Here is a 27451-nt window from a genome sequence, read left to right on the forward strand (position 1 = left end):
CCTGTATCTCTTAGCCCTTTCTCAGATGAACTGGAAAAAAAAAAAGCTGTCTATCCTCTTTGAATCCTCTTCTTCATCTCACTCATTTTTTTTTTTTTGGTGAGGCAATTGGGGTTAAGTGACTTGCCCAGGGTCCTACAGCTCTGAGGTCACATTTGAACTCAGGTCTTCCTGACTCCAAGGCCAGAGCTCTATCCACTGCACCACCTAGCTGCCCCCAACCCCTTCAATCTGACTTCTAAACTCATCACTTAGCTGAAACTACTCTCTCCAAAATTATTAGTGATTTCTTATTTAAGAAAGCTAATGGTTGGTGTTTTTTGCCTCCACTTTCATCCTTCTTGACCCTTTCTGCTACATTTCCTCCCTGGGACTTCAAGACAAGGCTTTCTCCTAGTTCTCCTCTTTCCTCTCTGACTTTTCCAGTCTCCTCGGCAAGCACACAATCCCTATCAGAGCCCCTGACTGGGCTGTTACCCAAAGCCCTGTCTTTGGAACTCTTCTATGTCTCTACAGTTTCTTTGTGACTGCCTTGGCTCCCATGCTATTTCTATGCAGATGACTCCCAGATATAGATAGTGTAATCAGCCCCAACCTCACCTCTGGACTTCAGCCAAAATCACTAGCTGCCAACAGGGCGTTTCAAACTGAATGTTCCAGACAAATCTCAAATTCAACAAAACTTTCACCCAAAGCCCATGCTTCTGATAAGCTTTCCTATTTCTGTCAAAAGTTCCACCATTCTACCAGTCTCCCAAGTTGATAACCTCAGTACTATCCTCAGTACCTCACTCTTCCTCACTCCATATATCCAATGAGTTGCTCAATCTTACCATTTCTGCCTTCACTGCATCTCTCTTATCTCTCCCTTTCACCACTCATACAACCACCACCCTACTCCTGGCCCCCCATCACCTCTCACCTGGACTATTCCAATAGCCTTCTAACCAGTCTCCTGGCCTCCAAACCCTCTCCACTCCAATACATCTTCCATCCAGCTGCCAAAGTAGTTTCCCTTTGAGAATGGAGCGTGAAGACCATATCACACCCCTATAAAAACTCCACTGGCTCTCTCTTGCTGCTAAGATCACATATAAATCCCTGTTAGGCTTTAAAGCCCTTCACAGGCCACAACCTATCTCTCCCACCTCTTTATACATCACTTCCATCCCACTCTATGGTCCAGACCAATTGGCCTCCCCTTTCCTCATACATGGTATTCTCTCCCTCCCTCCCTCCCCCCTCTCTCTTCTCTTTCTCTCTCTCTCCCTCCTCTCTCTCCCTACTTCCTCTCTCTCTCTCTCTCTCTCATTACTGTGCCTCTGCACTGACCATCCTCCTATGCTTAGTAAGCACTCCCTTCTCACTCACCTGTGCTCTAAAGAATCCTCTTCCTTCAAAATGCAGCTCAGACACCAACTTGTACACAAAACCGTCCTGATTACCCTCAACTGCTGGAGCTCCCTCCCTAAATACTCTGTACTTATTGTGTATTTGTTCTGTGTATACATACATTTGCATATCTTCATGCATATACACAGCTACATGTGTGTATATATATATATGCACACATATATGCATACATATATATATGTGTAGGTATTTATGCCAGTATGTACATGTTATCTCCCCATAGGGCTGTTTTATTCTTCGGGTTTCTGTGCTGATAAATAGAAGATGTTTAATAAATGTTTACTGATTGCCAGCCGGGCTACTTGCTAGCCAGTAACATGAAGTACAATAAAACTTGAGAGACTAAAAACCACTAAATCAGCAAGTATTCTCATGCACAGTCCTAGACTTGGCTATTTGTGAAAGAGATAGTCCCTGAGCTCATGAGCTCTCTATTCTACCTGGAAAAGGTCTATATGAATTTGACAAGGGAATGAAGACTTGAGGATAGTGTATACTAAGGGCCAAATGAGGGGCCCAGGTTGGAAGGGCTCTAAGAAGTCAGAGGACATGGCAATCAGCATGGGCTAGGTTAATCATGGAAGGCTTCCAGGAAAAGGTGGGATTTGAACTGGGCTTTAAAGGAGGGGGAGGGTCAGATAGAGAAGAGCCATGAGTAAGTCCCTTCTCTCTGTGCCCTTGACACAGATGAGGGCCTACTCTCAGATGCCTAGAATTCCTCCCTGTAGTTTAGGGCCCCATGTCCACTCTCACCACCCCAACCCCGAGCCAAAAAGCTTACCATAACTAGAGACTACAGCCGACAGACAAGGTACCACGATGGCAGCAGCTGCAAAAGAAGGTCCACGTGAGCTCCAGGCCTCCCCAGGAGCAGCCCGGAGTTCCCCTCTACCCACAGGAGTCCTGAAGGGAAGGGAGGGCTGAGCCAGGAGCTGGAGCCCTGCAGGGTATTCCTCAAAATAACCCCCAGCAAAGCTCCCCCATCTTCTGCACAAACACCTCTGGGCTGTCAACGGGTGGCTCTGATTAAGGCCTCGAATATGTACAAAGAGGAGGGAGAAGCTAAGGCTGCCAAGGTTGTAGTTACTTTCTGCTGAGCTAATCCCACAGTCTTCCCAAACTCCCCAAAAGGCATCTTCGGGTAGCAGGGTGGGATACATCTCCAGGCAAGCCCCAGGTTCCCGCTCGGGGTCACTGGGTGGCTCCCCAGAACTTCTGCAAACCATTGGCTGGGACTATGGTATGAAATAATAAAATTTACCCCAGCCTGGGAAACCAAAGACCCGAATCTTGAGATCTCACTCAACCACTTATCAACCTTAGATAAGTCATTTAGCTGCTCTTGGCAAAATGAGGCTAACAACTGAATTACCTACCCCACAGGGTTGTGAGGAGAGCATTAAGAACTACAGAAATGTTGGTTATTATCTTACTCTCTTTTCCACAAGCAGGGAAGATCTGAATGGAAGAGGGGGAAGTCGTAGGGAGAAAAGTGAAGGAAGAACAAAGGTTGAGAATGAATGGGGTTACGTGGGAGGCCATCAGGACCCAAAGTGAGATGTAGCAAGTGTATGTATGTACGTACGTACGTACGTATGTATGTATGCATGCATGTATGTTTGACCTCCGTCCTCAGCTGCTATATCATCCTAGACCTTGTCAGCACCTGGAGCCTCCTCAGCCTGGAGCATCCAACCACACCTGCAGCATTCACACCTGGAATTGCCTTCCACTGGGTTGGCCCCCTTCTCTCATTGCTGAGTTCTTCCTGGAGCCTCCATTTTGGGGAAGGGCCTAGACCAACCATCCTTCATGCTCCACTCTAAGCCACCAAGTCTCCAAACTGGTACAGTCTTCCCTCCTTAGAAGGTAAGCTCTTTGAGGGCAGGAGGGCAGGAACTGTCTTTTTTGCTTATATTAGTATCCTTAGCTTAATCCTCCAGGGTAGCATTATTAATTATTAATACTATCTTCTGTTTATAGTATAATTAGTGCTCTTAACTCTTCAAAACTTTCACATACCACCTCTCATTTAATCCTCACACTTTCTTAGTAGGTAGGTATTGTCACTGGACAGTGACAATATTTGGCAGCTGAGGATGCTGAAGGCTGGGAAAGTGAAGTGATTTGCCTAGGGTTAGCACAAGTGAATGACCAATTCATCAACCCCCTGGCCTTTTCACAATCTGCCTGCAGCCTAACTTTCCAGGTTTATTGCACATTTCAGTACCACCAGACCTTTGCCCAGGCTGTCCCCCATGCCTGGCATGCCCTCCTTCCCCACCACCACCTTTCTGAATCCCTGCTTCCTGCAGGGCACAGCTTACATGCCACCTCCTCTAGGAAAACTTTCATGATCACCCTAGTTGTGAGTGTTCTCTCCTTTCTCCTCAGATTATCATGTATATCTTCTCTGATTACACACTGTATCTCTCCCACCCTCAGAATATAAACTCCTTGAGGGCAGGGGCTATTTTATGTCCTGTCTTTGTATCCCCAGTGCATGGCACACAGTAGTCATTTAATTAAGTCATTTAACTTGCTGGAAAGGACTGAAGAAATTAATTTCCTACTACATGTGATCAGACAGTATTTATCTCTTCCAAATCTAAATGTAGCAGCCTCTCATACCTTCAGTGACCCACCTGGCATCTTCCCCACACCTGCCACCAGGGAAGCCCTACTCACCAAAGGAATACAGGAGCAACCCCACACCTAGCACCGTCACATTCCAAGCCCATCCAATAAACAAGAATGCTGGGATCAAGAGTGAGATGGCCTGCAAGAAAGCAGAACTCCACAGTGGTTAGAGACCCTTGTGTCTTGTGCCAAATCAGACTGACCAATGGATTTTTTCTAGTGGATTAATTCCCACAAAGAGGGGCCTGGGTACAGTGTACTTGTGAGAAGGGTCAGTTCCAGAGAAGGGAAGGGTTGTGAAGACAACTTCCCCAAAATGGTACCTGCACTGTCCACATAAGTGGTCCCCTTGCCTGGGTCATTCCTGATGGGGAGAGGAGGCAGGGAGGAACAGGTTGGGCATCAGGGTGGGCAAGGGAGCCATGGTTACCTGCTTCACGGCTTGAATCTCACATCCGGGCTTGATCCGTCGAGCATAGCCTCCTTGGATAACTGCCATGGTGATCCCGATAAAGAAAAACATCTGCCCCTGCTGCATGCTAGGGAGGGAGCGAGATAGACCATCAGTATCAAGGCCCTTCTTGCCAGAGCCCAGGTCCCTGGAGGATAGTTTTTTTTTTACTTCCAAGATCCCACACCCACCCACTGAGGCAGAATTGTTCAGATAACCAGGACGTTCCCAGCCCACCTCTCTTTGTCCAGCCACAACCAGTTCTGTAACTTTTCAGTCTTAGAGTTATTAAAAAAAAACCAAAAAACCCAGCTCCTGCCTGCTGAGACAGTCCAGCTATGCTGCAAACAGTATTCATGGGAAGAGAAGGCAGCCCCCTTCTGTGGGTGGTGCAGGCAAAAGACCTGGCAGGGGGACAGCCCCCTCCATGCCAGTACCCCTGTGTATGTGGTGAACATCATTCTCAAAATCAGTGTGAGAGCTGGAAAGAGCCTCGCGGGCGTCCGGTTCAACCCCTAACAAAACAGGAAATGCATCTACACTATTCCCAGCCACCACCATGTCATCTACCCTCTCCCTAAAGACGGATAAGTCATTACCGTCCACTGCACGTTTTAAAACATTGAAATACTTCGTATAAACTTAACACTGAACATCATTATAACTAATCAGTCTTGCTTAGGAGCTATTTACATTTACACTAATTAATTTCAATGCATGACATTTATTCCATGCAAAAGCGACAACTTCAATACTTTGTGTAAATTTCACTACTTTTTCTGTTCCAATCTTCGTATCAGAATTCTTTGTCTATTCCTTTTCATTCACTCTTCCTCTCATATAGCTGTCATTAGTTACACTTTGTTCCTCTGTTTCTGCTTTTTTTTCCCCACCTTGAATCATTTCAAAAAGGTCTTTCCAGATTTCTTTTATATTTCTCCTATTTCATTTTTTATAAATCTACACTATGATCACACCCTAACACCCTAAGGAGCTCTTCTTAAGTAACTTCCCTTACCAATATGGATCAGCACCTTCCGGCATCTTAGAGAGTCTTACAATTGTGTGGGGGCACTGAGAAGTTGGCGAGGTGCTTGCCTAGGGTCAGAGAGCCAGCATCTGTCAGTGGGACTGGAACCCAAGTTTCTCTGAAACCATCCTTCATGCTGCTAATTTTAATTGCACTATACTGAGGTGCTACGATTTGTTTACCCATTCCTCTACTGTTGGGACATTTAGGTTGCTTTTTAAAATTAAAAATAATAGGGGACAGCTAGGCGCAGTGGATAGAGCTCTGGCCTTGGAGTCAGGAAGATCTGAGTTCAAATCTGGCCTCAGACACTTGACACTCACTAGCTGTGTGACCCTGGGCAAATCACCTAACCCCAACTGCCTCACCAAAAAGTGAAAATAATAATAATAATAATAATAATAATAATAATGATAATATTATATGAGCATATGTATCTTTCTTGTTTTCTGGTAACAGTTTCAGTGTATATTCCCAACAGTAGCACTGACGGGTCAGAGGATATGATTATTTTTGTAACTTTAGCATGCACTAGAAAGACTGCTCTCTGAAAAGATTCTACATGTGCAATTCCACCAGCAACAAATGAGAATGCCTGTTTTGTCAGAACTTCATCATCGAGTCATTGTTTTTATTTTTTTTTTTGAGTCACTGATTTTAATTAGCTGTGTCTCTTTGATGGTTGTGAGGCGGTAGCTCAAACGTTGGGTTTTTAAAAAAAAAATCTCCATGGAAGGGCAGCTAGCTGGCACAATGGCTGGAGTACAGCCATGGAGTCAGGAGGACCAGAGTTCAAATCTGGCCTCAGACACTTAATAGCTGTGTGACCCTGGACAAGTCACTTAACCCTAACCGCCTCCAAAAAAAAAAAAAGAAAAAAAAAGAAAAAGAAAAAAATTTCCACATAGACTCTTTAGAAAGTTTTTCCATATATGGAATTGAAATCTATCTGCAACTTCCACTGACTGACACTAGGTCTTTTCTCTGAGGCCAAGAACAAGCTTAATTCCTCCTACTACATGATACCCCTTCTAGTACTTGAAAACAGCTAACGTGACCTCCAGCTCTATGATCCTGACCCCCCTCCCCAAGTCTGTTCTTCTGCCCACAGGGCAGGCAGATTTTATCTCAATATAAGGGAGAATTTTTTAACCATCGCAGCTGATCAAAAATGGAATGTTTCCTCATGAAACACTGAGTTCCCAATCACTGAAAGTATCCAAGTAGAAACTTGATGAAAATCTATTGGGAAGCCTGTAAAGAGGACTACTACATCGATTGAGAGGTTGAATTAGATGGCCTCAAGTTCCTGCTTTGTTTTTGACACACTCTTAAGTTTAATCTTCACTATTTATATTTCTTCCATCACTTTTTTAAAAGCCTAATCAACAAAACAATAAATCAAGACCTGATTTGTAGAATTGGCTGATTTCCAAGTTAAAAATAAATTTTTTTTAATTTTTTGCCTCTTAGGTTTTAATTATGACATTCTACTATTCTAGGATTTTTGTAGTACTAATTTGGGCCTTGTTTTCCAGAGATCTCAAAGCACATAGGGAAAAAAAAGCATGGCACGTGGCCCAAGAAACACGGCACCTGAAGCCTTCCTTCCATACTTCCTCTTGTCTTTTCCCCCTTCTTTCCTTCCCTTACCCTTTTTGCCCATCCAGGTTCTCTGCTTTTATGTGGTTCTCTGGTTCTATGAATATAAATAAGTCACAAAAGTACAGAAGCCACCCATCTTATCTTTGTATCTGGGAGAAATGAGTCCTCTGAGGAACACTGTCATAGAAGGTGTGTCATTCAGCAGCACCACACAGACCTGAGAAGGCTAAACTCTCTCTGAGAATCCCAGAGCCTCTAATGAGCCACATTCATCTTCTGAACGTTCACTTGACCAAGACCCCATTTCAGGATGGGCTCTCATAGCTTAGGACAAACATATCAGACTTGAAGAGGAAGCCTCTGGTGATCCCAGTAATGGGCCAAGGGTGACCTGCCTAAGGACAGACTGAGAGGGGACAAGTGCCTGAAAAATCAACAAGGGGTAGGAAGGGGGAACGTGGCCTTGTTCACCAAGTCTCAGATCAGACAGTAAATGTTCCCACCCTCCCCCTTCAGCCTTAAGGCTTGAAGAGTCAGTGCAGTGCAATAGAATGAGGACCTGGATTTGATCCTGGCTTTGCCATTTTACCAGTCATGTGACCAATAAATAACTATTAGGCTCTGAGTCTCGATTTCATCATCTGTAAAACAGAGACAACAATATGGGTACTACCCCACTTGCCCCCAATGACTTGCCCAGGGCCATCCAGTTAGTGAGTGTCAGAGTCAAGACTTAAACTCAATTTGTCTGACTGCCAGTCCAGGGCTCTTCCACTGTGCCATTGAGGAGGCGGCATTCCAGGTATGGAAACCAAGGAAGGAACAAAATGAAAGAAGGCACAGAGAGATCAATCTCCAGATTCGGGAAGCATCTGAGAAAGTCAAACACAGAAATTTGAACTACCCCAGCCCTAGGACTCTCCATGCACATAGGTACCTGCTGAATTGGAAGCGCTGGTGCGTGAGGAAGCTCAATGTATACTCCAGTCCGGAAAACAGGAAGAGATAGAGGAAATAAACAAGGCCCAGGACCTTAAGATTCTGGAGTTCTGAAAGATAGGAAGGGAAAAAAGGGAGAGAAACACCAGAGAATGAGTCTGTTCATTAAGGCCTTTCTTCCTTTTCCCTACCTGATCTTTCTCAACTCCCTCTCTACCCTGGGATTCTTCACCTGTTTTATGTCTTGGACTCCTTGGGCAAGTCTGGTGAGACCTACAGATCTCTTCTCAGAATCATGCTTTTAAATGCATAAATTAAAATCCATAGATTCCAAAGGAAACCAATTATATAGAGACACAGCAACCAAAATATTATTTTTAAAATTCACAGACCCCAAGTTAAGAATCCCTGCTTGATATTCTCATTCCTTTCTACCAGCCCCCCCAGAAATCTGCCCTGCTCCAGGCCCAAGCCATTCCCTCTACTTTCCTACATCCCACCTCAGCAAACAGTGAGGTAAAGGAGCAAGAGACTTGGGGCTCAGGACTGGGTTTGAGCTCTAGATCTGCCCCAGACTTTGCTATGTGACCTTAAAGAGACCCTAACTGAAAGGAGCTCCCATTCTAAGGGGTATTACAGGAACTGGTGGCCATCACTACCCTGCTGAAGCCCTCTGGCCATGCCTCCATCCTGTCCTCCCATTGCCCTCCCCTGCTCGGGTCTCAAGTTGTATGACTGAAGCTCCTTACTGTCTCTGGAGGGGGAGTCCTTCCCTCTGGTGACAGCCGAAAACTGGAATAAGGCAGCTGGGCTGAGCAAGTCTGAGGCTGACTGCAACCCAGATAGAACAGAAGAAACCTGGGGAGACAAATAACCCACCCATGACATGGCCTCCCAGACAGAAGGAAGGTGGCCAATGCCAAGGGCATAACAGAAGGCCAGACCTACCTCTTCAAGCCTGCTCTGTAAAGAGCTGGGAGGGTGGTTCTATTCCTAGAGTTAGGGAGGCATCATAAGGTAGTGGGAAGAACACTGCACTTGAGTGAGAAGCCCTGGGTCTATCACTTACTAGCTATATATCCATGGATAAATCCCTTCCACCTCAGTTTCCTTATCTATAAAATGAAGAGATTTGAATAAATAATCCTGAAGGCCCCCTCTAGTTTCAGGATTCTGTTGTAAGATTTTTTTTTTCCAGATCTAAGTCCCATAATCCCTTTTATCACATCCCTCACTTGCTCAAGAAGCTATAAATGGTTCCCCATCACCTTACAGAATCTGTATCCTTGCTATCAAGGAGCCCACAGTCCTACCGGGGAGAAGCAAGCCAGTGCTTTCCACTCTAGTGTTGTAAGCCTTTTGCTGGGGCATCAGGAGGTCAAAAGAAGAAGCAAAGGGGAAGCAACCTGAACTAAACCATAAGCCACAAAACTAACAACTACTACTATTTCTGTGATTTAAAGTTTGCCAAGGAAACCTTCTTTGTTATAAGGAATGGCTTGTAAGATTTAGGGTTTTATTCTATAGACACTGAGGAGCCTCTGAAGGTTTTTCAGCAGGGGGATGACAGGACCCTCAGAGCTATGCATGTAGCCCATGTAGGATGTAAGAGAGAGCGGAGAGACAAGAGGCATAGACTAGACACTTGTCAGGAGGCCACGACAACAGTCCAGGTCAGAGCAGAGGCCATAACAACCTTGGAAGGTGCAAGGATTATCACTGTTTACATTTTACAGATGAGAAAGCAAGGTCTAAAGGGAGGAAGTGATCTGCCTACTTTCACATGGCTAGTCAGTGTTGGCCCATGGATCCACACCAGGTCTCTGGGCTCCTGGCCCAGTACTGGTTCTGCTGAGCCACACAAACCAAAGAAAGGCCACACTAATGCACTGAATCCCAGGCGTGGGTCAGTTCTGTGCACACATGCATGTACGTACACACACATACACACACATACACACACACACATACACACAAAACCCTGCTGAATTAGTTTAACCTAGAACTAGTCAACTCAGGTGTTTTCTAAAATGGTGAAGGACAAAATGAGACTATCAAAAAAAGTGTCTCTTTCTTCCCCCCTCCTTCCCTCCCTTCTCCCCTTCTGTCCTTCCCTCCCTCCTTCACCCCTATCTGCCTCCCCACATACACAGGAGGCCCAGCTAAGCTATAGGGCAGAGTTTCCAAGGTCTGACACTCTAACACCTCTCTTTCTCTAGCGCTGGAATAATTCAAATAATTATAACAATAGCTAGCATTTACCAAATTCTTTAAGGTTTGTGAAATATTTTGCATATATTATCTCTTTCAATCCTCACAACAACCCACTGAGGTAGGAGCTGTTATTATCACCATTTTACAGATGAGGAACATGAACAGGGTCTTCCTGAGGCCACTGGGAAAACAGCTGAAGGACACCACTGTGGGGTAGCAGAACTAAGGCAGAAAGCCCCAAGAGTGTGAAAGGCCCTGGGGTGGAACACTAGGCCCACCGCCTCTGCCCCCGTGCTTCTCAGTACACCATGATGACATGGAGGTGACCTGGGCGTCTCCAAGACAAAGTTGGTGAGTACAAGCTCCAGCAGGGTCCACAGAGCTGGGAGCACTTTCAGATAAGGGGATGGTGATGGTCTGAGTGAGGCTGCTGCTGGAGATCCCAGTCTGGCCGTCTTCTCCTCTCCTTCTGAACTATCTCATCAGCTCCCGTGGGCTCAGTTACTATCGACATCAGGACTGCCAGACTTATATCCAGCCCTGACCTCTCTCCTGAGCTCCAGTCTCACATCTCCAACTGCCTATTAGGCATCTCAGACTAAATGTGTCCAAAACAGAACTCATTCCCTCCCTTCTTTTCCCTCCCAGAAGCCCTCACCTCTTCTAGACTTCCCTATTACTGCTGAGGACATCACCACCCTCCCAAGCATCAGGGAGTCACCCTCCAGTCTTCACTCCCACTAACCAAGTCTTGTTCACTCCCCCTCCCCCACATCTCTCGTATGTGCCCCCATTTGTCCTAGTATGCAGCCACCACCCTGGTGCAGGCCCTATCACCTCACCCCTGCACTACAGCCCCAGCCCACTGACTGGTGCCAAGTGTCTCCTCACTCTGGCCTCCCCTCCACTCACTGCCCAAGTGATCCTCCTACCCCTTCACTCAATAACCCCAGTGGCTCCCTATCACCTCCAGGATCAAACAGGAAATCCTCTCTTTACAACCTGGCCCTTCCTCCCTTTCCAGTCTTCTATCCCTCCTTAGCTCTCTTCATCTACTCTACCATTCAGTGACACTGTCCTATTAATTCTCTCTCTCTCTCTCACACACACACACACACACACACACACACACACATACTCTCACTCACTCTCTCTCTCTCTCTCTCTCTCTCCCTCTCCCTCCCTCCAGCTCTCAAACCTGTGCCTTTCCATGGCTATCTCCCATGCCTGGAATGCTCTTCCTTCTCACCTCCACCAACTAGATTTCCTTCAAAACTCAGCTTAAATCCCACCTTTTCCAAGAGGCCCCGCTTGATTTCCACTCCTGCCCCACACAAGGCCAGTGCCTTCCCTCAGTGATCACCTCCCATTTACACTGTGTACGTCCTGTCTGTACGTATATGCTGTTTTCTCCAGCAGAAAGTGAAAGCGGGGACAGTTTTTGCCTTTCTGTGTAACCCCAGCACATGCGGTTGTTGTTCAGTCGTTATGACCCCATGTGGGGTTTTCTTGGCAAAGATACTGGAGTGGTTTGCCATTTCCTTCTCCAGCAGATTAAGGCAAACAGAAGTTAAGTGACTTCCTCAGGGTCACACAGCTAGTGAGTGTCTGAGGTCGGATTTGAACTCAGGTCTTCTTGACTCCAGGCCCAGTGCTCTATCCACTGAGCTGCCTCTGCACATAGTAGGTGTGTAAATGCTTATTAACTTACTGACTTCCCTCTACCATATGCCACACAAATGGAAAGGGGGGGAAAAAGGTTATGTGTACCTACACATGCAATTAATTCAATTAATCCACCCACTTGTTTTCAGCCATGACTGCCTCTGGCCCTTCTGTTGCCATTAATATTAAACATCTACCCTGATTTGGGAGGGGTGGGCTGACTCATTCCACACAGAATCAGAAAGCTTTCAGAATTAGAAGCAACTGGTAGTGAACTGAACAAAGCCAAGGGGACTTGGAGTCAAGCAGACCTAAGTTCAAATCCATTTAAGATGCTTTCTAGTCATGTGACCCTGAGCAACTCACTTGAATGTGTCTCAGCATCAGTTTCATCATCTGTAAGATGGACACCTCAGTGGCCTCAAAGGTCCCTTCCAGCTATAAATCTATGATCCTCTAACCTCCCAACCTAAAATAAGCCCCTCTGAGGCCTTACCCGTTTTTCCCTGGGGAGTGTTTCCGGAAGGAAGCAGCAAACGAACACCAGGTCAGAGACGGCAAACACTAGAGCCAATAAGGCTGCATGAAAGTAGAAGATGTCTCCTTTACCTGTCTCCGTTGCTAGGTAAGCCCCAATCATCGGGCCTATGGTGAAGCCCAGAGAAAAGGCAACCCCGATCATGGCCTGCAGAGGCAAAAGTGGCGTGAACACAGCATCTTTACACATGAGATGGCAATAAAAATAATAACTCACATTTCTATTGCTCTTTAAGGGTTACAAAGCACAAGTCCCACATCCTTTGAGGCAGGAAGTACAGGTATTACTACCCCCATTTTTTAGCTTAAGCAAGAGAGGCTTTTCCCCATTAGAGAAAGAGCCAAAGGCTATGAATAAGCAGTTTTCAAAGGGAGAAATTCAAACTACAAATAGCCATATGAAAAAGTGTTCTAAATCACTAATAAACAGAGAAATGTAAATTAAACTCTGAGCTTCCATCTCACACCCACTTAATTGGCAAGGTTTACCAAAAAAAAGGAAGATGGCAAATGTTGGAGGGCTGTGAGAAAACAGGAATATTCATGTACCAGTGGGGAACAGGAATTAGTCTAGTCCTTCTGGAAAGCAATTTGTAACTATGCCCCAAAAGTTACCAAATTGTATACACCCCTTGACCTAGCAATACCACCACTAGATCTATAGCTTCGAAGAAAAAAAGAGGAAAAGGATCCATATGTACAAAAATAGAGCAGTTCTTTTTATAGGAGCAAAGAACTGAACACTTAGGCAACGTCCATCAATTGGTAAGTGACTGAACAAATTATGGCATGTTAATGTCACGGAAAACTGTTGTGATGTGAGACCTAACAGAAAGAACCATTTCAGAGAAACCTGAGATGAGCTGATGCAGAAATGAGCACACCACAAGAATCATTTATACAATAACAACATTGTAAAAAGAGGCAACTTTGAAAGATTTAAGAACTATGATCAATTCAATGACCAACCATGATTCCAGAGGACTAATGATTGAGCATGCGACCCACCTCCCGACCTCAAGGGGCATAAAGAGATATTTGGAACATGGTCAATTCAGGAATGTATGCATGTATGTAACAAGTACTATATGTACTTGTTACAGGATTTAAAATTTTTTTTCCAGGGGGAAGAGAGGAAAAAAGAGAATATAAATACTTATTAATATTTTTAAAATAGGGGGTTAAAGGGGCAGTTAGGTGGTGCAGTGGATAGAGCACCGGCCCTGGATTTAGGAAGAACTGAGTTCAAATCTGGCCTCCAACTCATAACACTTACTAGCTGTGTAACCCTGGGCAAGTCACTTAACCCCATTGCCTAACCAAAAATAAATAAAATAAAATAAAATAAAATAGGGGGTTAGATTAGGGGAAAAAAACTGGGATTTGAGAATATTAAGTGACTTGTCTAAAACAAGCAAATGTCAGAGTCAGGAATCAAATATAGGTGCAATGTTCTTTCTACCACATCAAAATAACTCAGCCTCACACCCCACTCCATATCCCAAGGAGCTGTTCCTGGAAACTGGTCAGAGTTAGATAGTTTCAGGGAGAGAGACTTAGTAAACCTCATTATCTCTCTGCAATACCCAGAACCAAATCAAGGACTCCTCCCCCCACCCCAGTGGACACCATAGGATACCCCCTTCTCTAGGTCAAAGGGTATGAACATTCTAATCACTTTTTTTAGCATAATTCCAAATTGCTTCACAGAATTGTTAGACCAATTCACAGCTCATCCAATAGTGTATTAATGTGATTATCTTCCCCCAGTCCCATCCACATTGACTATTTCCATCTCCTGCCATCTTTGGCAATTTGTTCCTTTGCCACCATATGTCCATATTCTTCCAGTGATGCCACATGGCTGCAATGCAGGAAATCCCACAGTCTCTAAACAAAGTTACAAGTCATCCAAAAGACAATGGAGAGACATAACAGGCATAAGTAGGCTATGACACATCACCAACAAAGAAGTACACAGGATAAGTAAAGAGATAACAGAAAAGAAACATATGACAAAGAAAGGAGGTGAGCTGGTCACATAGGGAAATCGAGATAGAACGGATGGATGGCTCATGTGCTTCACTCCATGGTTGTACGCCACTGCTACCCATGTAATGTCAGGAGATCTAGAAGAAGGTCCCTGGCACACTGAGTGGACCCCACAGGAAGATTTATGGGAGGATATGTACCAGACTCTTCTGGTCTACAGATAGTCTATAGACTATCTGCACCAATCAATGGGGGGGGGGGGGTCTGCAAAGTTCTTCTTTTAAATATTTTGATAACTATATTTCAATGTAGTTTGTAATTCTTTGCATTTGATTTTATGCATTTAAAAACATTATTCTGAAAAGAGATCCATGCAGTTCATCAGACTGCCCAAGGGGTCCATGAACCCTGATCTAGAAGAAGCTAGAGAAAGTACCCCCTGCAATGAGATTACAGATCCACTGAAATAAGAATGCAAGGAATCAAAGGACAGGCCATGTAGCTAGCTATCTTCCAAGAACCTGCCTAGCTAAGGCAGACACAGATGCTTATCACCAGCTTGGCCACATGGTAATGATTTTTTTTAGAAATTAATTTATTTGCTTACTGTAGCAACTCTGGAAGACCAACCACTAAACTTTGAGGAGTCAAAATCTGTCGGTGGAAGGATTATCCATACTGTCACAAAATCTCAGGTTCCTGAAGGATGACTGCCCTTGTATATATTAATCCTTCTACATTAAGAACATAAGAAGTCACATTTGGAGTAACTGGAAGAAATTATGCTATTTCTCAAAGCCATCCACCCTCTTATTTTATCCTTACAACCACCCTGTGAGTCCAGGGCAGGGATTATCATCTTTCACAGATGGGGACATTAAAACCCATAGGAGGGAAACTGACACTCCCATGATCTCACAGCAACAGAGCTAACACTAGGACTCGGGTTTCCCACCTCCCAGGCAGGACTCTTACTTTTATTCCATCATGCTGCCTCCTGTTGACCCCTGGGGTCACCTGACCCTGCATGGTAGATGTCACTGCCCAAAGTCTACCAGGAACTGAAAAGTCCAAATGCTTGCTAAATAACCCCCAGCAAGAAAGTGGAGAGACACCTTAGACAAGGATAGCATTTTTAAAGATTACAATAACATTCCCACCTCCTTTATCTCACTGGCTCTTCACACCACCCCGTGAATTCAACAAGACAGGAACCACCATCCCCATTTTACAGATGGGGAAACTGAGGCCCAGAGGGTACAAGTGATGAAGAAAGCAAGATAGACAGAGAAGCAAATAGAGGCATGGCTAATAGGGTAAGAAGCTCTGCTGGCTTCTATCTGGCCTAAGCCCTCCGGTACAACAGGGAGGAATGAAGGAGATTTAAGGGGATATAGCAGAGTGAACAATCCATGACTCACCATCCCCTTGCTCCGAGCCTGGGGTGAACTCAGGTCTGCAATGACAGCTGTGGAAAGGCTAACATTGCCTTTGCTGATTCCTCCAATTACCCTGGAGAGCAGAAAGGCTCCGAAGCTTCTGGAGAGGGCCCACAATGCATAGGATGTGATTAGCCCCACCTATGGGCAAGCAAGGGAAGCTGTTGTTATACTGAGTCCTGTCCTCACCTCGGAGCCTATCAAACAGGACTAGAGCTCATGTGGCCCTGAGGTCAACCAAATGGCAACAAATTCCAGGCAGAGACAGAGGCTCCAAAGGCGTTGCCATATTGACCCGTATTCTTTTCCCATCCCCTGGGTACATCACACCCTCTTATTTATAAGGGGGGGAAATCCACAGATTTTTCCACTTTGCATTTATCTTTCCAATCCCTGTGGAATCTAGGAATTATCAGCAGCTGCTACTCTGAAGGCTTGGTCAGAGCAGTGACAGTTTCTTTAAAAGCTTGACCAGTTGGATCATAGAATTCAGAGCTAGAAGGGAGTTCTAGTTCACTCTTTTCATTGTTCAGAATACCTTGCTTTGTGTTTGCATACGTGTCTTTCCTCCATCATACTAAAAGCCTTTTAAGCAGCAGAGATGGCACTGTATCAACTCTGGCATTCTAAGAACCTAGCAAGCGCAGTGCCTCACACAGTAGGGACTTAATAAATGTTTACTGAGTGAATGAAATCCAAGTCTCCTGACATCCAATCCAATGTTGCTTCTATTATGCTATGCTCATTCTTCTAATTTAAAAAAAAAAGGCAGCTTTGATCACTAGAAGGAAGTCAGATTCTGAATACATGAAAAACCAGTCATAGTTAAATAATGAAACATATATCCCTCCTCATGGCAGAGGCACAAGCGTGTTAGGGTCAAATGTTACATACATTGTCAATTATGGTAACTGTGTCAGGTATCTTTATGTAATTATTTTTCTTCATTGCAAAGGAGAGTTTAGTCCAGGGAGATCACCCTCCTTGAAATGACAGAGACAAAATGAATTAATAGAATTTGATATTAATTAAATTAATTTTAATTTTAATATTTTAATTTAATTTTATATAATTTAATTTAATTTTAATATTAATTAAAATTAATAAAATTTATTTTTTCAAAGGCAGCTAACCAAAGACAGTTGAAAAATATGAGCCACCTCATTAGCCAAAGTAAAATGAAGAGACTTCAATAAGTCTTAACAAGAGGTAACTTCTCAGGCAGACTTCAGAAAAACCTGGAGACTCTTACATGAACTGATGCTAAGTGAAGTGAGCAGAACCAGAAGAACATTTATACAGTAACAGCAACATTGTGTGATGATCAACTATGATAGACTTAGCTCTTCTCAGCAATGCAAGGATCTAAGACAACTCCAAAAGACTCATGATGGAAAATGCTGTCCACGTTCAGAGAAAGAAGTCTGAATGCAGATGGAAGCATACTATTTGCTTTCTTTTTGTTTTGTTTCTTCTTTCTCATGGTTCCTCCCATTGGTTCTAATTCTTCTTTACAACAAGACTAATGTGAAAATATGTTTAATATGAATATTTATGTAGAGTCTATATCAGATTGCACGCCATCTTGGGGAGGGAGAGGGAGAAAATTTAAAACTCAAAAGCTTATGGAAGTGAATGTTAAAACTAAAAATAAATAAATTAAATTTAAAAAAAAGGAGGTAATTTCTCTGACCAAGCCTTCAGAGGTTTCACTGAGGGTCAATTACCTTCCTTTAAGCAGATACTGTATTCTCAAATTTACCCTGTCATCTTAAGGTTCCATTTAACTGCCTATCTCTCTTTTAACAGGTAAATACCTGCCTTGGGGCATGGGAGATAAAGGTTGTTTACACAAGTATTTGTACAACCACTGGTCTACAGACCCTGACCAGTCATACCAAAGTCAGCAGCATTAACGGCCGCCTCCCAAAGGAATCCGATGCTGCCCCAGTGAGAGGGGAGGAGAAAAACTGCAGGATGGAAAAGATGGAGCCAATCAAACCTGAAAGAGAGAGACCATTAGCCTCACTGCCCCTTGGATCAGCAATGATTTCCACACATTTCCTCTGGAGCCCTTTTCTACGGCCAAGCTAGGCTTTCGCCTCTGAGGGACTGTCCAAAAGGCAAGAGAATCAGTGGAGGGAACCCTATCCTAAAGGGCCTGTCCAAAGTTCTGAAATTCTGTCATGATACATGGTTTTCTTTGAATGCTGACGGTTTCTTGGGCACATACAGATGTGCCAGCAGGATGATATACCTTAAACTATCATCAGCCATTAATCTCTATGGGGAGAAGGATCAGAATGGAGGGCAGGACAAGCATTTTGGTTAAGCCAGAGAGAGGGGCTGAGGGCGTGACCGAGAGAACACTAATGACACACTTCCTGGACTTTACAATTATACTGAGGCCAAAATGCTGGAAAACCATAATTATGGTACAGTCCTAAGAATCATGCTAATAATAATAATAATAATAGGTAGGTAGATGGCACAATGAATAGAGCCCCGGATCTAGAGTCAGGAAGACCTGAGTTCAAATTCAGCCTTGGATACTTACTGGCTTTGTGACCTTGGGCAAGTCACTTAACCTCTGTTTTCCTGTTTCATCAACTGTAAAACTGTACCTCCCAGAGTTGTTGGGAGGATCAAATGAGATAATATTTCTACAGTCCTTTTCAAATCTTAAAGCATGATATAAATGCTAGCTATTATTTGTAACCAGCCATCTTCCATCCTCTCCAAATCTGCCTAGTATTGGATCAAATGAGATAACATTTGTAAAGTGATTAGCACAGTGTCTGACACACTATTAGTGCCTAATAAATGCTTATTCCCTCTCCCTCCTTCACCCAGTATTGTCAGGGCATGAGAGCACGTGATTTATTTCTAATAATAGCATACCTCACATTTCTGTGGCATTGTTTACATTTTTAAATTGTTTTCCTATTTGTGGTGGGTTTGTACCACCTTCTTTATACTTATCTCTGTGCCTATTGGCCTGGGGTCAGAAGACCAAGGTTCAAATCCAAATTGTCACTTTTTAGTTTCGTGACCTCAAACAAGATTCTCAGGGTCTCAGTCTCCCCTGCTGTAGAATAGGGAAGTTGAATTGGGTAATCTTTAATGTCCTTTCCAGCCCCAAATTATATAATCCTGAGTTTCCTTTCCCTCCTCATGTCTCCCTGAAAACAGCAGAGCTGGGTACACAATCAGGATCTAACTAAATACTTGCTGAATTAGATTAAAAAGAGGTTCAGAGTTTTATGTTCATTTTATTCCTTTCATATCCCTGAGATTACTTTATTCTCCTAACAGGCCTGGGAAACAGCAAAAACAGGGTCATTAATCCTTCCTATCCCCCATTTAACAAATATTTATTAAGCACGATGCAAGTAAAAAGAATACACAATTTAGAATCAGAGGACCTAGGTTCAAATCCTGACTCTTGTCATTTCCTTCCCAAGGGTCTTTAGACAAATCACTTCCTCTCTCCCTGTCTGTTTCCTCATCTGTAACTGAGGAGGTTGGACTGAATGGTCTGTCTCTAAGCTCCCTTCAGCTGTAAAGTCAGAGTGATTATCTTATCCATTATGGGCTGGGAGAGATACAAACAGGCATGTGCTGGAGCCAGCACAAACCAGCTTACCAAAGCTGGTGGTGAAATGTTCAGCATGAACATTTACATCTTTGTGCTACATATCAGGGCTTGATTTACTGTTGATTGTCTAGGCTTAAGAAAGTGGTAAAAAAAAAATGCTAATAATGCAAATTAAATTTAAAAGTTTGTGAGTACAGTTTTTTCTCCCTGGGGATCTGGTTATTAAACATTTACTAGCACACCCTTGGATACAAAGTTTAAATAACACACCCATGCCCTCATTCAAATCAAATTCAGCTCCATTTGCTAAGCAGGTATTACATACCTACTATGTGCCCAGACTGGGCTAACAGCTAGGGTAGGAAGACAAAAATGAAAACAGTCACTACCCCTCAAGACACTCATAATCTGTGGGAGGAGATTACTTTCCACTAGATCTAACATTCTTATTTACAGAGCTTACAGTCTAATATGGGGGGAAATTGTAGATAATTGTAATGCACAACCAACACATTAAAAAGGAGCAAAATAAAACCAAACTGTGAGGTCCAACCAGAAGGCCTTTACCAATCAAGGATCAGAGACAGTTTTGTGGAGGAAGCAGCACACGTGCTCTGCTTTAAAAGGATGGATGGTATCTTTAGCCACATTTTATGAGAAAAACTGAGGTTGATAGAGTTCAAGTGATGATCTGCCCAGGAATCTTTCCAACTGAGCCACTGCATAAAGGCCAGAAGAGGAAACCAGGGATCTTATGGAGCTACTAAGTAGGCCCCTATATTGGATGCTCAGACCACAATGAAACTGAATGCAGGTTCCTGGAAAGACTTGTACCTCCAAACAGGACGCTGTTGTATTTCCTCTCAGGGGGCACACCAACCGTGGCAGCGAACCAGTCAACGCCCTGCTGAAGGGACTGATAGAAAGGGTCCTATAGAAAGGAAAAAAGCCTGTCAAACAATACCACGAATAAGCCTCTGAATTCTGTATTCCTCCAACTACCACCATGGGAGCCTAGCTCTGTCCAGAAGAGGAAGGCCTACAGAGGGGGGAGTGTTTGTTATGTGTGTGTAAGAATTGAGCTAAAGAATTAATCTAAAACTAATTAATGTAAGTTATCCTACAGGTTCCCAAACTCCACAAACCCATCCCTTACCTCTTACCCCCCCCAACCAAATATATATGCCTTAAATATTTAGACAATTAATAAAAATTAACAATTCACATTTCTCTAGCACCATAAGGTTTATAAAGTACTTTAAAAAGTTAGGATTCCAATCCAGGGCCCCTACTCCTAGTCCAAGAATTCTTTCTACTGAATCTCCTTGATTCTTATACAGTAGGGTGTCTGTGTGTGTGTGTGTTTCCACAGACCGACCAGATAAGAAGGGGCACTGCTAGAAATATGCGCTATCAAAGCTTGTTCCCTCCCAGCCTACCCCCCACCCCCAACATCCATGGCCTGTACTTCATGGCCCCCAGGAATAACGCCACTCACGCTGGATCTGCCATAGTGGTCCAAGATGGAAGGCAAGAGGGGAAGGATAAGAGTGAAACCAAGTAGGTCTATAAGCAGGCCCAGGAAGACAATAGTGATGACTCGGTTGGCCAGTTCTGGGGGTTCTGGCTGCCCCTTGATGGGAGGTCGCCGAGTACAACTCTCTTCCTTGCTCAGACCCATATCTCCTGCTATCTTCTCCCAGACGCCTTAGCCAGCTGAGCACCTGGGACTTCTGGGGTCTTCACATTCCTAAGAGAAGGGAGAACACAATCAAATGATCCGACTTCCTTCCCCCCACTCCCCATACCCAGTCAGATCTTCTCCTTTGGGATCTTATGCTGTTCTTTAAGCATTTTTGTAATAGCAAGGATTACTGTCTATCTCTGTGTCTTATTTCCCTATTACAGAGTGAGTTCCTTGAGGGCAGAATGAGTGCGTCTTACCTAAACATTCTATCTTCCCAAGCAGCCAGCACAGTCTTTGCACCCAGTAAGCATTTAAATAAAGATTTATTGTCCTACAATGCTGGGGCACAGAGCACATTGCCAAGAACCTTAGCTGATGTTCTCAGCACACCCTTGTAAGTTGGTTCTCCACTCCATGTACCCTAGCCCAATAAATCAATAATGACTAATCCAATCAATAGTCACAGAAAAGTTACTATGTGCTCAGACCAGTACTGAATAACACAGGGAAGAAAACACTGGCTCTGGAGTTAGATGACCTGTGTTTGAGTCCTCCCTCAAACACTTATTTAATATATGTCTGACCTTGGGCAAGTCCCTTAACTTCCATTGGCCTCAATTTCCTCATATGTAAAATGGCCTTTGAGGTCCCTTCCATCTATGATCCTATGTATAAAGAGGAAAAAACCTCAGAGAGGTCACAGTCAAGGAGGAGAAAAAGAAGCAACAGGCCCTGACCTGAAGGAGTCTGGGAGACAGAACAAGAATTAACAAAATAGAAAAGTTTCCTTCCCTTCCCTTTGGAGGCTGTTCCTGGACAAACACTAAACTGGCCAGGTATTCAAAGGCCAAGAAAATATATACTCAAAATATATACTTTTTTATTATTTTTAATTTATGGAATAAAACAAGTATTTCCATAACATAGTATAATAAAAAAGATAATTGCACATGAAACTGCAAATCAGTTATGTCAAGTCTTAAGTACTCATGATCACTGATGGAGAGGAGAGAAGGATGACACACAGATAAGCTAAAAATCACTTGGGAAGCAAAGTTTAGACTTGACCCCAGGCCTCCGGTCCAGGATTCTTTCACCAGAGTCTGGCTCCTGCCTGGGCGACAACCTGGGCTCTCCAACCAGCTGTTTCCAGAGATTCTGTTGTCAATTCCTGTCCTACACAAACTCCAGAACCTGGGCAGAAGGAGGGGGAGAATGATCATAGCTAGCACTTACCTAGCACTTTAGGGTTTCAAAGTGCTTTATATGTGTTAACTCATTTGATTTGAAAGACATCCCTTTAACTCCCTATGGATCAGGAACCATTCCCTACCTGCAAAACTACAAGAAAGGTACCATGGTGTAGGTGGCAATATGGTGGATGGAGCAAGGTCAGATGACCTCCTTCGCTGGAGCAATATGCCCAGGATGCTGCGGCCTGGCCCAGAGTGTTCCTCTCTGCCCTTCCCACCATCCCGAAAGTGAGTTAGCCCAAAGCCTCATTGACCAAACCCCAAAGGCCTGGTGGGCAGGAGACCTATCTGGCCTAGCTCAGCAAGTTGTGATGGTTGTTCAGTCCTGTCTGACTCTCCATGACCCTATTATGGGTTTTCTTGGCAAAGATATTGGACTGGTTTGTCATTTGCTTCTCCAGCTCACTTTACAGGTGAGGAAACTGAGGCATACCGGGTTAAGTGACCTGCCCAGGGTCATAAAGCTGGGAAGTGTCTGAGGCCACATTTGAACTCAGGTGTTCCTGACTCCAGGCCTGGTACTCTATCCACTGAGCCACCTAGCTGTCCAGCTCTGCCAGCAACTTGGACAAATCCCTTTCCTATTCTGAGTTTTAATTTCCTTGCTTCTCAAATGAATAGGTTGGTTTAATGATCTCTAAGAAGGTCCTGTCTAGTTCTGACATTCTATGCTCCTTGTTCCAATCCTCCAGCCCTAACATTGGGTGGTTCTCTATCTGTAGGAAAGATGACATTATTATGTAACAGTTCAAAAGGAACCTGGCATTGTTACATCACACTCGGGAGAAGTGGCTAAACCGTCTAAGCCTTACTGTTTAAAAACAAGCAGCAACAACCTGAATTTCAGAGAGAACGCACAGAATCACTGGGCTGGAAAGAAACATCTGAGGTTATTTCTCTTGCCCCTCCCACCCCACCTCCAAACACAATGCAAATTATAATCGCCCCACCCCCAAAGCAGCCAGTGTTAGGGGCATGATGAACTCAAAGAAGAGAAATTTTTTCTGTAACAACAATAATTTAAAAAGTGCTTTGTCCCTTTATGGTTTCATTTAACACATATCATCTTATTTGAGCCTCACTCATAATAGGGCATTTTACAGATAAGTAAACTGAGGCTCAGAAAGTTAAGGGACTTGGTAGAGTGTATAGTGTAGCAGAAAGGCCATTAGCTCAGAAGTCAAAAGATGTGAGTTCTGGTCCTAGAGCTGTCATCCATTAACTGAATGACCCGAGGCAAATTCGTTTCCTCTTTTCTAGGCTTCAGTTAATTCATCTGTCAAGTGAGGGGTTTGTAACCCACAATATTCCTGAGTGCAGCTTAAACCAGATTAAAATGTCATTGGGAAATATTTAACAAAATAAAAATACAATTTGTTGTTGTTCAGTCATTCCCATTTGTGTCTGATTCCTCATGACCCTATTTGGAGTTTTCTTGGCAAACATGCTGGAATAGTTTGCCATTTCCTTCTCCAGATCATTTTTACAGCTGAGGAAAATGAGGTAAACAGGGTTAAGTGACTTGCCCAGGGTCACATAGCTAGTAAATGTCTGAGGCCAGATTTGTACTCAGGAAGATGAGTTTTCATGACTTCAGCCCTGGCACTATCCACTGCGCCACCAACTACCTCCCCTCCCCAAACACAATAAAATCTAGATAATGTTAATATATGGTTTTCTGAGTTAATGTGGCCTTTGAGGATTTTTTATATATGGTTTAATGGTGCAGTTCCTATTTGAGTTTGGCACCAAGGTATAAGACAATCTCTAAATTTCTTTCTAGCTTTGACATTCTGTGTTTTAACATTTAACGCAATGGCAGACCCAGGACCAGAACCCAGGTCTGACTCCAAGCCAGAGTCTCTTTCTAGTACACTACAACACCTTTCTCTCTAATAATAATATTATTGACAATAATAACACACAACTCAAAGCATTAATTGATTCTATCTCATTCCTTGCAATCCGTCTACGATCGTTTAACTTAGTAAATACTATGTGCCAGGCACTGTGCTAAACCTGGGGGATACAAAGACAAAAACAAGTCCTGCCCTCAAGGAGCTTACATTCTACCTGGGAGACAACATGCAAACAGCTATGTACAAACAAAATATATAAGATATATTAGAGACAATCTCAGCGGGAAAAGATTAGCATTGAAAGGGACCAAGAAAGGCTTCTTGCAGAAGGTAGGATTTTAGTCAAGAAAACGAGGAGGCGGAGACAAGGAGAAAAAGCACTCCAGGCATGGGGGATAGCCAGTGAAAATGAACAGAGAGGGAGATGGAGTGTCTTGTATAAGGAACAGCAAGGAGACCAGCGTCCCTGGACTTGACAAGTGCTTATCCAGGCTCATTCCGAGACTAGAAGCTCTCAGAGGGGAGGGACTATGGTTTTATCCAAACTTTGTGTCTCACAATACAGTGTTCTGCACACAGTAGGTGCTTACTATTGAATACATCCAAAGATGAGTCCACTGGACTCCAGAGAGGAAGCAGATTCCATTGCTGGGTTGGGCAACTCTAATTGTTAGAGAATTCTTCCTTATGATAAGCTATAATTTAGCTCCTTCTAATTTCGATTTCCTTCTTCTGGTTCTGCTACCTATAACTAAAGACCATAAGGTTATTGTTCTCTTGGCCTCCACCTTTACTTTGGGATTGCTAGGATAGACTTAGGAGAATGAGAAGTCAAGGAAATATATAGTTATCAGATTAATTTGTAGCTAGATGCAGGGTGGGGCATAATAGACTGAGTTCAAATCTAGTTTCTGACCTCTATGGGCTGTGTGACCCTGGACTAGTCATTTACCCTCTTTTTGCCTCAGTTTCCCATCAGTAAAATGGGGATCATAATATAATAGCTCCTACCTTATACGCTGTTGTGAGGATCTAATAAGATGATATACGTAAAGCAATTTGCAATGCTTAAAGTACTATATAAATACTAACTGTAATTATTATTTAGAACTAGATTAATGATTCTCCTAGGCCAACAATCAAGAAATCTGAAACATTTTGGAGTAGAGTGAAAAAAAGCTCTAGCCTAGGACGTAAGAGCTCTATATTCTACCCAAGTTTCTGCTATGAACTTGCTGTGTGACCCTGGGTAAGTCCTTATCTCTTCTCAGATCTCACCTGCCTCAAATTCAGAGCACAGAGGTTGGACTAATTGATCTCTAAGGTCCCCTTCGGCTCTGATCTTCTACATCCTATGGTCCCTTTCTGCTTTTAGTCTGTGCTTTGTTCTGAGGTCTCTTTCAGCTCTGATATTCTCCAGTTCCAAAAAGAAAAAGCAAGGAAATGCCAGGCTTCTCCCACTCTATCAAAGTCGGATGCTCTGACCTCCGAAGAACACTTCAGCTCAGTTCCACTGACCATTCTGCTGAAATCAAGGCTGACCTTTGCTTCTCAGCTGCCTTCATGATCATTCTGCTGACTGTCCATGCAAACAATGGAGAAAGGCAGAATTCAGAAATGTTGACTCAGGTCACCTGGGGATGTCAGGTCAGGGCCTAACAAGGTATTTTGAACTGCCAATTCACTGAATTACGACCCCCCTAATTCACAGAAATGTAGACCCAGAGCTCTCAAAGGCACTTCATCAGAACGTAGAAAGTCTGAGCCGGGAAGGCCCTCACAGCTCTTCCAATTCAACCTCCTCATTTTGCACCTGGAGAAACTGAGATTCACAGGGCCAGAAAGTGCTCTGCCCAACATCACACAAGAGTAAGTTAGAGCCAGGCCTGGAATTCTAGAGTCCTGATTCAAAGTCTAGGGCCCCTCCCACATTGATTCCTAGAGCAATTTGCCTAGCCTTTATCTTCCCGGCAAAAGCAAACCAAAGTTTCCCTAGTTTTATAGGATGGGTGTGGCCAGAGGAGGGGGAAAAAGGGGGTTTTAGAAAACTGTCTCACCTGCTTCTCTAATTAGGTGGCAAGACGGCCTGGCTTCAACACCCCATCTCCTGGAAGTCCTTCACCTTGGGACATAGTAAAGTACTGGGGATACTCCCAGGTGGCCAGCTCACTCTACCCGTTGAAGGAACCCCAATTATTTCGCTGAGATACTGAGTTCAGTTCCTGCAGAAATTTAACCTGCAGAAATACTTCAAGGGCATGGAGATGGGCATTTGAGGGTGTCTGAAGAAGCCCCTGAAAGCCTTTCCCTTCTGGAGTATTCCTCCATTTCCACATTTTACAATCTTATCCTATTTCAAAAGCCCCGCTCAAATACTCCCGTCTCCATGAAACTTTCCCTATCTGGCCTGCGTAAAGCTCCGTGCCTACCTTTTGCACTTATCCCGGGACTCGGTCTTGTTTGCCCTCTGATTCCTACCTCAGTGCCAGAGCTGGAAGGGGCTTCGGGGACCTTTTCATCCTTCATTTTACAGAACTGAAAACTGAGGCCCTAGGCGGTGGGTGACTTGTCCAATGTCACACAGGATTTGAACCCAGACTTTCTGACTCCAAGTCCAAGAGCTCTTTCCACTACCCGATGCTGCCGGGAGACTAAACTCCCAAATGTGAAGGGGCAGGGCACAGACCCACTCGGATCGGGCTCCAGAGCCAGGTCGCACGGACCTGGGCCTTGGCATCCCCGCGGAGCCCCCTCCCCCACTGGGGACTGAAGGGGGTGGGGGCGGGGCACAGCCCTTACCTGGTCTCTCGGACGGGCGGCTGTCTCGGCGTCGGAGCCACCTGGGCCAGGGACTGGGCGAGCGGAGAGGGCGCTGGGGGTAGGGAAGGAGGCGCAGCGACTGACGCCGAGGCCCGCGGCGCTGCCCCTCCTCGGAGGCCAGGCCCCGCCCGCCTCCTCTGTCCTCACGTCCCCACCCTCCTTCCTCCTTTCTCCATCCCTCTCCCCTCCCTCTCCTCCATCCCCCGGGGCCTGGAGAACCCTTTCTGTCGCGCTTCCTCTTCCGCCCCAGAGCTAGCGGGGAGCAGGAGTCGGGCCGGCTTCCCCCGCGTCTCTGCGCCCCCTCCTCCC

The 27451-nt window shown here is 44.4% G+C and overlaps 1 protein-coding gene across 2 annotated transcripts in view; it reads right to left on the minus strand.

Annotated features, from left to right (window-relative positions):
- The window catches only part of MFSD10 (major facilitator superfamily domain containing 10), a 36636-nt gene extending 9408 nt beyond the window's left edge, over nt 1-27228 (minus strand). For both annotated transcript variants that reach the window (XM_027836450.1, XM_027836451.1), the window contains exons 1-11: nt 27122-27228; nt 21022-21273; nt 20358-20454; nt 17824-17927; nt 15908-16066; nt 12454-12642; nt 8828-8936; nt 8077-8188; nt 4484-4592; nt 4102-4192; nt 2195-2242 (exon numbers count right to left, since the gene is read on the minus strand). In XM_027836450.1, the coding sequence (XP_027692251.1) occupies nt 2195-2242; nt 4102-4192; nt 4484-4592; nt 8077-8188; nt 8828-8936; nt 12454-12642; nt 15908-16066; nt 17824-17927; nt 20358-20454; nt 21022-21204 (1201 nt within the window). In that variant the 5' untranslated portion in view covers nt 21205-21273; nt 27122-27228. The remainder of the gene's footprint in view (nt 1-2194; nt 2243-4101; nt 4193-4483; nt 4593-8076; nt 8189-8827; nt 8937-12453; nt 12643-15907; nt 16067-17823; nt 17928-20357; nt 20455-21021; nt 21274-27121) is intronic.
- Nucleotides 27229-27451: the final 223 nt, after the last annotated feature.

The sequence above is a fragment of the Vombatus ursinus genome, unplaced genomic scaffold (genome assembly GCF_900497805.2).
Source record: "Vombatus ursinus unplaced genomic scaffold, bare-nosed wombat genome assembly UNPS02014818.1, whole genome shotgun sequence".
Taxonomy (NCBI): Eukaryota; Metazoa; Chordata; class Mammalia; order Diprotodontia; family Vombatidae; genus Vombatus; species Vombatus ursinus.